Genomic DNA, 13,925 nt, shown 5'->3' on the forward strand with positions numbered 1-13,925 from the left:
GATGTTCGAGAAGCTGGCTCGGGAGTGGATGGTTGAGAGAGGTTTAGAGCCGAGGGAGACTGCGACCAAGGTCAAGGTGAGCCTAATATGAAACGAAAGACCATAGGAAACTCTAATTCTTGGGCTAATCTAAACTTGGGCCGTCTTAAAGCGTTTCTACCACTACTACGCCATAAACCGCCATAAGATGACTGTGAGGCTTTGCACTCAAGACTTGCTAGAAGAAATAGCTGACGCGGAACACTTCAGACTCTTACACCAGCATATCATGCAGAATAGGCACTCTCTCGCCGTTTCAATTTACGACTCACGGAAGCTGACAGTCGAAAACCTTATCAGGGCATACTCGCCTGATGACAACAGATTGTACGCCCGCCCAACATTCTTCGCTGTACGTGAGACTAATACATGAGTCAGTGATCTCCGGCCGTTCCTCCTTCCTCCGCAGTACGAGGGCTGGGAATACAAGAAGATTGATGATTTGGTCGAGAAGATGGAGGCACAAGAGAGCCAAGAGAGCTAAAACCTGTGTCGAAATTGCAACTGCTTCCAAGTCATCTAGACCAAGGTTGGAGATCCTAGGCAATATGGGGTTGTCGAATCGGATAGTAGTCGTGCAAGCAGAGGAAAGTGGGGCTTGGATTCTAGATAGCCTAGATTACGATGAAAGCAATACCATATCGTCCATCGGCATTTTCTCATGAATTTACTCTAGATCTGAATCACACTCATCAGAGTATAAATGTAACCGAAATCTTGGGGCTAAAGCGACCGGTGGAACCACCTGAGAAGCAATTTTGTCACACACGTGCACGTAGCTCTAGATACAATTTATCTAGCTTGCAAGGACTTTCAGCGAATGAAGCTTATGTTGAGTCTCAAGCCCCGAACGAATTGACTTGGCTCTCGGTGCAGTACTCTATACTCCAACGATACGACCTAAGACGCTCTTGGATGTTGGATGGGAGGGGAGAAGGTGATATGTGAAGAAACTCGAACCCTCAACCATTCACATACCGCGTTCAAACTATCATCTAGACTGGCCATAGCATTTTGGATGTCCTGCTTCCTTTGAACACCGTAATCTAATCCCATATAGCTCCGACTTTATAGTCACGATGGAAGATGATATATCGTAAGAGGCGTAGGCACAATTTCCTGATAGCAGGAAAAGTCACTACGACGTGTTTGAGGCCGTATCTCGCCATATGAAAGCTATGGCGGTAACAATGTCGGCGTCGAAGTACTCTAGGCCAACCGAACGAGACTGGTAGCTCAAGCCGAGCCTAAGGTAGCTAACTCAGCGAATCTCTTAAGTTTGGAACATTTAGGCAGCTGTCCAGCACTTAGGACGCTTTCTCAGCACTGCACTGTGCACACAAAGAGGTATCCGCGTCTATTTTAGCGCGTGTTTACAATACCGTACGGTCGTACCTGACTTCCTCAACTGAACTTCGTATTTTCTCATCCACTTCAACTTCTTCAAATGCTTTCATAGGTTTTCTTTTGCATTGTTCGTTGGTGGTCGGTGTTTCGCTTTCTTCTCTTCTTGGATTTTTGGTCTCATCACATTCAATCCGTCTTTCCACTTGTTCAAGCTCCATCAGCGTACTTGAAAATCAACGCCATGGCTTCTATTCGCAAGAAATTGAGTATGGCGCTGGGCATGAATGGCAAAGGATCGCCCTCTACAAGCAAAGCCAATAGTATGGACGTGGACAGAGGCTCTATTGACTCCGGCTATCACAGCATGATCGCTAAGCACAAACGTCAAAGTCAAGGCAGCATCATTCAAGGAACCACTTTCATAACCTCGGGCGCCGAAAGTTCTCCGGAACGTTCTCCAAGAAAGCTGCATAAAGCCATCTCAACGACTTTCTCAGGAGCAATGCAGGCCTTCTCTAACACCGTCCGCTCTACGACCTCGTACATATATCCCACCGCTGGCGAGCCCGAGCTTCCTTCAAGTGAATGGGCTGAGTGTGAGACACCAAAGAAAGAGAGCCGCCGATCTTCCATCATGTCTTCTGTTCGACGGCGGAAGCAACGATTCACTCCACGAGCACCAGATGCCAACATCGAGTCCCCAGAACTACCGCAATCACCCGTGCCAGTGACACGGGAGAAGGCACCGGCGCTTCACGTGGAGTTTCCCAACCCTTCTTTCAGTTGTGAGTCCCTGGGGAGTGCCTCATTATCCAGAGGATCACAATGGCTTGCTGGTTTAAAGCTACCCGCAGGACCAAAACATCTGTGGCCAGGCCCTACAAGATTGACCGTTGACCAAGCCTCGGGTAATGACGGACAGGAAAGTATGCATCCTGTGCCCTCGAATTTCGATGATCCATACGTCGAACAAGGAGATAGACTTCAGCACGGTCTTTCCTTCATCACCTCAGCATCCGAGTCGGCCTGGGAGTCTTCACTTCCAGAAACCAACAAGCGTCCCCCCAGTGATGACAAAGGGTACTTTTCAGAAGTGGAAAGCAATGCCGATGTTTCCGAGTCTGATGGATTGGCCCCAGCCTGTCTGAAATATGTAATACCGGGGTCGCCAGAGGCAAGAACCAGCTCACCATGCTGCCATAAGGATCCTGCAGCGCCTCACGTCCAAGTTGCGTCGTCTGCATCTTCATGTCGGAGGACCATCCCGTCTCGGATGTCTCCTTCAGTGCTATTAGGGTCGAAGCCTTCGAAGCTGGAGACTTTAGACGGCACTGCCGAACAGACAGCATCGCCGCACTCCCCAAGCTGGACATCTAGCCCTCCCTGTGCCGGTTTCGAAGACGGTCTCAATGCTTTATTCCCTTCATACGAGGATGCGATGACGCCGGAATTGAGATTGCTCTACAAGCGGCTGCAGTCTGATGCCTATGACGCTGACGCTGAGTCTTTGGAGTCGAGCATGGGCTCTCGAGCTGCGTGGAAGCGTCATCGAGCAGATCGCGAGAGAAGATATATGGAGATCATCGACATGGCCCCAAACACCGAGTCTGATGAGGATTTGGGACCTGAATTAGAGTTAAAGAGATCCCCCTCAAAGAAGCCAGTGCACTACGCAGAGGAGTTGGTCCAGGATACGGTCAGCATTGGAGGGTCTGAATCCGTACCAAGATATCCAACCGGCGCTCTACGCTACGCTATTGAGGCTATCGAAAGGCCAGCTTTTCCTGTTGGTGATTTGGCCTATGCGGTGGAGGCAATCGAAAGGCCGGCTTTCCCTGTTGGCGATTTGGCCTATGCGGTGGAGGCAATCGAAAGGCCATCCGTTACGACATTCGATCCTCTAGAGACGGTGTTCCAACAACGGCCCATGTTACGTCTGAGTGACACAATCGACGAGCAAGAAACCTTACAAGTGTCTGACCCTCAGGATTTGTCGCCATCGCGCATGGAGGCCCCTTCGTCGCCACCTACAGACTTGTCTCCCTCGCGAGTGATGCTCCCACCGTCTCTAGAGTCTTCCCCGGTCGAAATCCCAGCAGCTCCTAAATTCACGATGACGACTATGACATTTACAGACGAAGAGCTTCTGACTTTCGGAGCAGGCAACCTTGACGGGCAGCGCGTTCGTCAGTTCTCTTCTGAGTCTACTGATGTATCTGCAAACTCCTCGCCCGAGCAACAGTTCCGTATGGCACCAGAAGATGCCTATGAAGCAGGCCTGAAAGCTGGAGGTCTTTTCACTCCGACGTACTTGTCACGATCCTCGAAGACAAGCCCGGTGAGAGAAGATGCTTGCGAAGCTGGGCCCAGAGCTGATGGTAATATTATGCCCACAGGCCCTTCGGATGTGGTGCAGGCAAGGCCTACGTTCGCAATGGACAATTCTTATGAAGGCGATCTCAAAGCCACCGCCCCTTTCACTCCGATCTACAAAGAGACCAGCCAGTGCACTTATCGTGAGCAGTTGGAGGCTGAATCTACGTTGCCAAAGCCACGATCGCGAAACGGTACTCCTTTCGGGCACAGCAGGACGGTATCAGCTTTTAGCGATGATACAGACGATAACTGTGCGATCACGACGCACAGTCCATCGTGCAGTGTTCCACCACCATTCCCAAGTCTCCATGTCCGATCAGAGCCTGCACGTCGCATTCCAAGTGCCATTGATGCATTAGCCGCACATGGTGATGAGCAAATACGCATTGCCGGACCCGCAAATGCTGGTATCAACCCTTCACTACCGTCACCTTTTGATGATCCTGGAGACCAAACCGACGAGGCTATATCGAAGCTTTTCTCCCCTAAGACCTCGGAGGGTGCAAAATCGCCCAATAGCTATGCTCAGGTGACGTGGCTAGAGCTGCATGACCTTCAAAGTCCATCACCAGATACAACGAGTAGCATACAGTCTCCAAGCAACAGCAACACTCCGCAGGAGACGTTCAATGCGGCCAAACTGCCGAGCTTTGTCTCGCCTTCTCTTAGCGCGTCCAGGAAAGCTCGTCATAAACAAAAGAAGAGCTCCAGTGGTATGGGAACCGTTCCATTGACAGACCTTACAGGGCATCCCAGAAACATCATCTTAGAGCCGGACTTTAGCCCCTATAACTATGAGCTCAACAAGCACAGCGCCTTCGGTGAAACGCAAACGTCACTCGGTGAAAGCGCTAGGATTGCAGGAGGCAGTGTTCAGACGCCTAGCCCTAATTGCCAACTCGGCAGGAAGAATCGACGTGGCAGAGGTCAAACATCGCCTGAAGAGTCTACTGAGATAGTTGGAGGTAGTTTTAGGTGGTTGGATCCCAGCTCAAAGTCCAAGGGGAGCAAGAAGAGCCCTGGCGGTACGGGGCAAGTAACTGCAACATTGCCCATGACGTCTAGCCCTCCACGAATGAAGATCCTTCGAGCCAAAGGTCAAGTGTCATCTGGTGAAAGCAGTGAGAATGCAGGAAATGCTGTCAAGGGCTCGACGTCACGCTTTGAGCCCGAATTCAGCATCAAGCATTTTGATTCAATGAGTGATGTTCCTCCCTTATATGCCAATCGAAAGTCAGGTGGCACCTCGTATGCCGGTCACGAATTAGACAGCGTCCTCCAGACAAATCCCTCTGTGTACTCCCGCCACGAACTGGGCGAAGGCCTTCAGCAGGACTGTGATGATAAGGCAGCACACTTTACCCGCGACAATGAGACCATTGGCAACGACAGTGAATCAGGCAAGGATGCTCCACGTGCTCGAGGTCAGAAAAAGAACGGCAAGCCGCCTCCGGAGGCAGAGAAGAAGCTTGCGGTGCAAAGGGAGCTTGAACGAAAGTCGGATCGCGCATGCAGTCGGCTCGTTAGCAAGCTGAAGAGCGGGGCTCTTAGGGAGGATGATGTTCCTGAGGACAATTCAGCTCACGAAGAAGGAAGACCTCCCTGGCGACCTTAAATTGAGACTCATGAAGCACGGAAATTGGATGCGTCAAATGATGGTCTTGGCTCCAATACTATACACTCAGAATCCTCAAGTCTGGTAGTATATGTGCTCCGAACGACCCTTTGTCTTTGTTCCTGAGGTATGAGTTATGAGAGTATGATAAATGAATTTTACGACTGTATGATTAGAAGGCAGCCTCACGATGATAGGTTTGTTTTGTTTATTTGAGGTTAGCACCGCATGAAATACGAAGTAGGAGTCCCATAGCAACGAGCAGCATAGATGCCCCTGGTATAGAACAGCATGGCGTGGGATAAGGTAGCGTGGTGTTTCACTGCATAGCTTCAGAGGACTTGGGGTAAATATCGAATTATTAGTATTTGGAATCATGGTCAAGAAGGGAGTGTTCGTGTTCAAGTGATGCTGCAGTCCCAATACCTCCCCTTCCTTAATCAAGGTTCTTCAAAGCTTTGATTTGGCAAGAAGTACCTCCAACGACCGACTTCTCGAAGGACTCGTAAGGAACGTCATTTGCTGTTTTAGGGCATCGTGTTTTCGATGCCAATTCCAAATCTTGCGTCTCTCTCTCTTTCTTGCCAGATCTTTCCATTGTGTGTGGCAATGCTCGGGTTGATACCTCAAGTTTGGCTGTATATCTCACTTACTATCATTTTTCCTCTCCCATAAGTTGTTTGTACGCTCAGCACATGGAGCATCCATACTCACAGTATACACGTCTGTCTCTGGCGAAAAGGCCGCCGCTTTGCCAGTCAATATACAGCACCGGTGCGAATCAATAATGGCAAAGTGGTCACTACCAGAAGCGCCGAGTATCTTGTATTCACAGACCTTTCGTCTCCATCATCGGATGGATCAGCGCTGTTTCCTGCAGAACCCGCAACGGTAGCTCCCACCTTGACGGTTGCCTCGATTTTGGCGAGCAGGTCGTCTTCGCGTTGTCGGCCGCCGATCTGGGGTTTCCAACGGCTCGAATTTGACCCCACGAGTTGGGAGACCACCGATAGGGCTCGTGAACAGGGGTTTCGTTATTCCGTAGAGAGCGTTGCCTCCGATTCTGCTCCTGCAGGATGGGGTCCCATTTCGCGGGCCAAGATTCGTAGCCATGATCGTAATTTTCCGGTCGAGGCTGCTCAAGGAGTGTGGGGTGGTAGTTGTACAGTCTACCTATCTGCAACGCGACAGCTCGATTGAGTGGGGAAAACAGTCCATCTCGAATGACTTGTACGGCGCTGAAAAGTCGTTCCGCGGACCGCCGTGTCTCAACGCCGGCGAGTTGCAAAATCTCGGTACACCATGGCAATCATCGTAGACATGGACGAGCTTTTGCGTCTGAGTACCATCTCATTTGATGAAATCTTGAACTCCATAAGCAGAAGTGTGACGCAGCGTACGAGTAGGTAACGCTTTCTCGGAACGGATATTTCAGGAACAAGTCATTCTTTTGGTTCGATACCCATTGGCCGTACATTTGGGAGGCTTCCGACTGCCACCTGGTGACTAGAGCTCACCTGCCTAGGTACGGGACACACTACCTTACTGTTGTCACTCGTAAGATAAGGTAAGTGTCGCTCTTGAGCTTCCCTTACGCCTATTAGCGTATGCACAAAGGTCCGGTGTCCTTGGCGCTGAGAAAATCGCACACACCCCACCAAGAATAGTAGTGAATAGCTTCATGTTCTTCTTTCCGACCTTCCATTACTCATAGCAAGCGAAGTTCCTGTATACCTCGCTTAGCGATATCTTAGTATTTCTTTCTTCACCCACAATACCTAATTACAGACCTCCCCTCATTCATTCGCTCGAGAATCGTGCCCTACCTACTCCATTAAGAAACCCGAAGTCTTAGAATTAGATATTAAAAATTGGGTAAGCGAGGTATATAAAGAACTTCACTTGATATGAGGGTAGCAATAGCATTATGATATTGGATGAAGCATATCTACTACGTACTATTCTTGGTGAGGTGTATGCGATTTTCTCAGCGCCAAGGATTCCGGACCTTTGTGCATACGCTAATAGCATCCCGCTCCCGTTCCCGAAGTATATTTCAGCTTAGAGTACTCCGGGTACTGTGATTTACTTCCCCAGATAATAAATACAACAAAGCGCTTCTCTTCGCCTATAGGCTATGTACCATTTGTGACCTTACAATCTGATTTGCTGGACCTCATTTACACCAACAGCCTCTAATCCATTGTGTCACGGAATTTGAACCAACAATGGCTACGAATGAACAAGCACTCGATCAGGTTCCCCCACTTGAAAAGGAGCTGGACGAAGCCAGCATCATGTCCTCCCTTGCCCGCCTGCAAGAGGTTCATATTTCCGTAAGGCATTATCTACCTCTCTAGATAATTTTTCGCACTAATTCGCTGATTGCATGCCCTACAGCTTCGCAACCTTCGTGAAACAATCCCCAAAGTCATGGATTCCGTCCTAGTCGACCCCCTCTCTCCAGACCAGCTACACTCGAATTTCTCTCAAGCAGCCAACGGTGCCGCCCAAGCCATTAAGCATTTCACACAACTAATGGAAGACAGCGGGACCAAAGAGGTGATGGAAAGGGCCAAAGAGAGTAGGACGGAGAACGGCGAAGGCATCACAGGGTGGAAGGTCATAGAACATGAGGATTGGCTCGATGTCAAACAGGAGGATGGCAACGATGATGTTGATAAAGAGGAGGAAGGTACCGCCGAGGCTGGTGACGCTCTCGGCTTGAAAGACGTGAATGAGGCGCTGGACAAGTTTCGTTCCGCACACGTGGGCCTCGAGGCTTCATTGATCGAGGATTCAAGGATGGTGACTGTAAGTTGTCTGCGTGGTTTGATTTTAGATGAGTTTTGCTAAATCGTGCAAGCTCCATCTACCTTTGCCAGCTCAAATCAATTTCCAGATTCAGCTCAATACCACCCCTGAAGGACCTAACAATTACAGCGTTGACAGCAAAGACAAATCAAAACTTCACAGAGCAATTCTTGAGGCAATCAGAACACGTCCTAGACCAAACGATTTGAATGATCTCCTCGTATGTCTGAAGCTAGCGCCTACTTATCTATGCCATGCTAACCAGGTGCTCAAGGAAATGCTGGCTTCATACTTGGACATCAAATCAAGACCCTGCGTGAAGTGTTCCCGGCTGCTCGACCGCAATGCTCAGTTCCCGATCATCAGATCAAGAAAAAGGACCAAGCAACCTGATGGCCGATTTGCAAGCCAGTGGCTGGCCTTGCACGCAGCATGCAACTAAGCCTACTCGTCAGGCACGCCATCATGGGGTGCCCATAGTCTCAGCGGTCAGGAGGATCCCATCTTCCGTTCGCGCTCCGTACCCGAACTGGACAATGGGGCTTGGTCCTGGACCAGTCAACATTGCTCCAGACATGGTCATGAGGCCTGCGGTATCTTCGAGTCGCGAAGTCGTACTTGGTGTCAGGATCTCTGCGTTGGAAATCAAACACACCGACGAACTCTTCGTCCTGCCGGAAAGGTTTGCCACGATTGTCCCAGCGAACGTTATCGCTGTTGGGATGCTGGTGTCCCCGCGTCTTCCAATTACTCCAAATAGGTCGCTCAGGCTGACGAGTGTTCTGTTCTGCGATGAAGATGTCGGGGCCTTTGTTGCTGAGGATGTCTTTCCATCTACCCCATAAGCCTCGATGCTTGTCGTTCGGCCATACGAATTGCCATCTGTTGTCTTGTCTCCACGAGCTGCTAGGGCTTGTTGGTGTTCGACTGGGGCTCCATTGTGGGTCCTGGGATGATGAATCGCTCGAATTTGTTCGTGGAGGGCGGCGCCTGTTGTACTCCATGCTCTATGGGGAGACTGGTGAGATATCTGAAGTGCGATTGTGGCAGATGTGATGCTCTTAAATATGTATAGATTTGATTCACCCAAACATTGCCTTGCCCAACATTTTGATCTCCTGGTGTTTGGACGGATACAAGGCAAACATCTCAAGCCTTGCAGCTTAAGTACCTGGGCTCACGCGCACAATCAGGCAACATTTTCTCGTAAGTTATCGAAGTTTGTCCGAATCACGAAAACAAGACTCGGGTGAGCATCGGAGAGCTGATCCGAGGCCGCCATCCTTTGCTGTTTCTTTTATCGTCACTTTGGTGCGGTCAGGCAAATTCGGGAGCAACGCCCGAAGGAATTGATACCTTCGTTCATGGTGCATTGCAGATTGGAACATCTAACATTGATGAGATCTTTCAAGACTTGAGATTAGATCTACTCACAATTGCTCACAAGAGGTTCAATGCTAAACAGAATCTTCTCCTTCACCTCAATGTGCGCGCGATGTACACCTTGGTGGCCGATGGGCTCCGTAGCTCTCGATTGCATTGCTTCCATGATGAAATTGCGCTCCAGAAGAAGTCACAATGAAGCTCGATGCTATTTCGAGACACTTCTACCAGTGCGCCTCCGTTCGACCATCCACCCACCAGACCTTCCAGCCTCATAGTCCAATCTCACTACCGTAGTAACCCTATCACTCCTTCGCCCCCCCCCCCCGGCACACCCTCGTTCACTACAACTTTCTCACAACAACACCAGTAAGCTACAGGCTTCGATCCATCTCATTGAGCAATCCGCCACAATCACAAGCTCACACTCGTCGACAACACCTCATTGCACGGGCTCATCAAGCTCCATACATCACCAAACCCATCACCCTTATCATCCGTCGCCCGAGGCCTTGACCTATGGCCTGACCCTCAGAACCCATCGAGCAAACCACGCAACGCCATGGCCGCCGACGCAGAAGCCTACCGGCAAGCTCAACGCTACGGTCGTGCTCCCATCACAGTGCGCACCGAGCGAGCGCAGATGTGGGTCGGTGGTGGCAGAGCTCATCGAGCTTTGGTTTTGACGGACCGTTCACCGGGCCATTCGGGTCGAGAGTGGTGGACGAAGGATGGGCGGTCGAAGCGGACGGTAAAGGAGTTGCGCGGAAGCTTCTGTGGTGCGTGCAACAGTCGGTTGAGTCTCGAGTGGGCGACTGGATTTGATGTACTTAGGTGGCATGTCGGGGTGGTTACGGGGATGTTTCTTCCGGTAGAGATCGCAAAGATGATGCTTGGCGCCTTGTATCCTTGATTCTGAGTCGGACCTCTGAGCGAGGGGAAGAGGTGGGAGAATGAGGGATTGGAGAGAGTGGGAGAGCGGACTGCACAAAGTGCTGCTGCTGCTTGATGAGAAACGTGGACCTTGAACGGCGCGATGGACTTGCTTTTTGTATCAACAGCGTGAGCTGCTTCTTTGGCTGCTGGTATTATAGAAAGCTTGCCGGAAAACACGTGCTGCTCTCTCGAGGCGCTCATTCTTGCTTCTGTCCGCGCACCGCACATTGATTGTATCATCCGTGACTACGTAGATCTTTGCTGAACTTGTTGGTTCCCGCACGGCTTGAGGAAAGGTGCGTGATGCTTCCCGAGGGCAGTGATCTTTGCCCCCAAAGCGCTCTACCAGGCATCGAAAAAAAAAAAACACAGAGATTATGGGGAGCATTGTAGGAGTACCAAACCCTTATGATCACGCATTGAATGTCTCGCACGAGATCAGGGTGAGTACATGCAAGATGGTGGTGTTGGGTGAAAAGGGGGTGGGCAAATTGCCAAGCGAGCCGGCAAGATTCTGTATCAACACGACGTTGGTGAAGGTCCTACAGCACTGGAAAACTCATGGTGAGGGGAGGAAAAAATGGGCAAGACACGGAGGAGTATGCCCACTTCTCTTCCCCATCTTTTCGCGCCGGTGGGAGAATTGTGGCAAGGTGGTGAGCCAAGAAAGTGTCCGTCAAGTCCGGCGGAAGAGGTGCTGGCTGTTGTATTTTTGGAGAGCAAGACACTCACTCAGATCACCAGCGCCCATCAAGGAGATGAAAGGAAGAGACGAGAACCGAAAACCAAAATAGAAAAAGATTGGTCTGCGTAAGGCAGAGATGTGTTCCAAAGATTTTCGCCTTCTTGTTGGTTTCTATTACATACCAGGTCGGCGCAAGGGAGCTCGGCAGCGCTATATGCAGTACAAGACGCTAGCATGTGCCAAACCCCCCAAACTTTTGCCAAGGTACATTTGGGAAACCCGATAAGATACTTGGCTCCTATTTGGATATATAAACAAAAAATATTCAAATCATCAAGAGACCCCCAACCCAGCACCGATAAAGGGCCTTACCATCTCAATGCGTCAACATCGTGGTCGCTGTCGCCGCATCACAACTCATACCCACGTACACACACGCAGACATTTCTCCGTACCTGTCGACATCTTGCTGGCCTATCCCCAGTCAACATCAACGGGACATCTTCAGCACCAGGGCTCTTACCTTCTACAACGCGTCTCTGAGAACCACAACCACAACACCGCACCTTCCGCATGACTCTACAGTCTTTGTCAAAACCGCTGGTACCCTACTGGTTCTTCCAGCCCTCGATATCAAATTGGAAGGCGCGATCGCGATCTGGCGCCACCGTTGCTTTGCCGGTCGCATCATACAACGTCCTCTCCACAAAATTCACTCGGCCTCGACGATCCACAAGCACAACGGTCTGCTTCTGGGTGCCATACACACCATCAAGTTCATGTTCCTGCTCTGCTGCTTTCGTCACGTTCTGAACATTGACATGCTGATCATTTTTCGCAGCAGCCAGATCCTCAGCTCTCGATTCCTCCGCGCCCTCACCTCCGATCGCCGGTATGAAAATGCTCTTGCGCAACTCCTGCACATAGCTATCCCATGGATAGTCTTTAGGCTTCCTAGGCAAAATGTCCTCGCCCAGGATACGGAATAAATGTTCGGTGAAGCTGGCTTGAGATCTCTGCTCTGAGAGGTTCTGCTTTATGGCAGAAGACAAGAGCGCTTCTCCTCTGACTACTTTCGGCCAGGACCTGTTGCCAAAAGCTGCATTGCTGAGACCGATCGTTTCGTCCTTGTCTTTTGCAATCCAGGCCGTGTCCTCGACGTTGGGCGTGCGATTTGAGATGACCGCAAGAGGCTCTCCAACCTTCCCACATACAAGGCTGAAGCCGCCGACACCCTTCAAGCCCTCATCCTCCACAAGATCGTGAATAAACTTTTCAGTGCCGTCCAAACTTTGAGGTTGAGTCAGGAACGCATTGACCATAGCACCCCTGCTCCTGGCTTCTGGCTTGATGGCGCCTTCTTCTCGAAAGTTGGTCAAGACTGCGACGCGGCCTTGTTTGGTGATGCCAAGCCATGTGCCTTGCTCCTTACGTTGGAGGTCACGACCCCCGAGGACGTTCTCGTTGGGTGAAGCCCACCAATTAGCCGGCGCTGTTGGGCGGGCGAGGAACTCCTGGTGTGCTCTCAGCTAAAGGAGAGACAAGGCGTCGCACGGCATACATCACGGTTGTTGATCAAGATCAAAGCATAGTCCGGATGAGCAGTCGAAAAGAGGGCGATGCACATCCTTGCAGCAGTCGTGCCAGCACACCGTGCAGAACGCACCAAACGCTGCTACAAGTGAGGGATAGCGAACCGAGTATGCCAACGTCAAAAGCTGGCGAGGTGCAGGGACTAGAAAAGGCGACGAATACCAGCTACGGGAAGATTACTGGCCCAGCAGGAGAGTTGGACACGGTGCTCGAGACTTCACAGGGGCAGCAAGCAAGCAAGCAGATTGACGTCGTCGAGAGGATATATGAGTCAAAGATGAAAGGTCCAAGATGACAAACTCCAAGAGATGCTACTTCATCGATACAAGAGCCAATCTCCAATCGTTCCTCCATTTGAATGACATGGAGTCTGCGGAGAAAGAGCGGCAAATCAGGCGTCAAGAGCGGGTACGGCGGAATATTTGTCGATGTTCTTGCATCCACGCTAGCCTTTAGCGTAATTAGATTTTTACATTTAGGTAAGCGAATACGTTACAACTGCCTCCTGACAACTACTCAACCTTCAATAAATCTTGTTCATATTTCCATTCCCGGGGGACTATTGAATCCAGAACGAGCGTCTATCTCCGCACCTGCACCAGCACCAGTACGGAAGACGCCATCTGAAGAAGTAAGAGTCTTGGTCGTGAACGACACATTTTCTATATTGCAAGTCTCAATCGACAGCAAGCTTGAATTGACAGAGTGCCGATTGTATACTACATCGACACTTCGTACCTACGAAGTATTTACGTAGCTGATTATGGCAGTCGGGTACTTCTCGATCGATCAAGTAGTCTGTGAATACGTGGTCTGCATGTAGTTTTTTATAGCAATCTCATATCACTGAGACGAGTCCCTTCAACACCTGTCAAGTAAGAGGATGTAAATCAAGCATGAGAGAATTCCGATTCGCAACAGGAAAGCATTAAACAAAAAAACAAAGAAACCCCCCAATCCCCTTCAATACCAAGAATCTTTGGGGGAAAGGTTGGTGAAAATTGTCATTCTTTTCTGGTACAGCGCCTGCATTGAACGACTTCTACGATTTCTCTTCTGCAGGTAAAGTGACGGTGTTTAGGGAAGAATTGTGAAAATCATTGTTATTTTCTGGCAACTGTAGGACTTCTACAAGCT

At 50.2% G+C, this 13,925-nt stretch overlaps 5 protein-coding genes across 5 annotated transcripts; 3 read left to right on the forward strand and 2 right to left on the reverse strand.

Annotated features, from left to right (window-relative positions):
• Position 1: 1 nt before the first annotated feature.
• Positions 2-523, forward strand: HO173_007999 (uncharacterized protein; the record flags this gene model as incomplete). Its single annotated transcript, XM_037309899.1, has 3 exons — positions 2-76; positions 152-366; positions 418-523. The coding sequence occupies 3 exons, from the start codon at positions 2-4 to the stop codon at positions 521-523; spliced, it is 396 nt and encodes a 131-aa protein (XP_037163196.1).
• Positions 524-1,627: 1,104 nt separating this feature from the next.
• On the forward strand, positions 1,628-5,377 carry HO173_008000 (uncharacterized protein; the record flags this gene model as incomplete). The annotated part of the gene is made up of 1 exon (XM_037309900.1): positions 1,628-5,377. The coding sequence occupies one exon, from the start codon at positions 1,628-1,630 to the stop codon at positions 5,375-5,377; it is 3,750 nt and encodes a 1,249-aa protein (XP_037163197.1).
• A 2,228-nt stretch (positions 5,378-7,605) lies between these two features.
• On the forward strand, positions 7,606-8,633 carry HO173_008001 (uncharacterized protein; the record flags this gene model as incomplete). The annotated part of the gene is made up of 4 exons (XM_037309901.1): positions 7,606-7,713; positions 7,778-8,191; positions 8,244-8,411; positions 8,466-8,633. The coding sequence occupies 4 exons, from the start codon at positions 7,606-7,608 to the stop codon at positions 8,631-8,633; spliced, it is 858 nt and encodes a 285-aa protein (XP_037163198.1).
• A 40-nt stretch (positions 8,634-8,673) lies between these two features.
• Positions 8,674-9,195, reverse strand: HO173_008002 (uncharacterized protein; the record flags this gene model as incomplete). Its single annotated transcript, XM_037309902.1, has 1 exon — positions 8,674-9,195. One exon carries the CDS (start codon positions 9,193-9,195, stop codon positions 8,674-8,676), a length of 522 nt encoding a protein of 173 aa, XP_037163199.1.
• A 2,608-nt stretch (positions 9,196-11,803) lies between these two features.
• Positions 11,804-12,822, reverse strand: HO173_008003 (uncharacterized protein; the record flags this gene model as incomplete). The annotated part of the gene is made up of 2 exons (XM_037309903.1): positions 11,804-12,709; positions 12,757-12,822. The coding sequence occupies 2 exons, from the start codon at positions 12,820-12,822 to the stop codon at positions 11,804-11,806; spliced, it is 972 nt and encodes a 323-aa protein (XP_037163200.1).
• Positions 12,823-13,925: the final 1,103 nt, after the last annotated feature.

Source organism: Letharia columbiana, assembly GCF_014066305.1.
Source record: "Letharia columbiana isolate WasteWater2 chromosome Unknown Sc0000027_s0, whole genome shotgun sequence".
NCBI lineage: Eukaryota > Fungi > Ascomycota > Lecanoromycetes > Lecanorales > Parmeliaceae > Letharia > Letharia columbiana.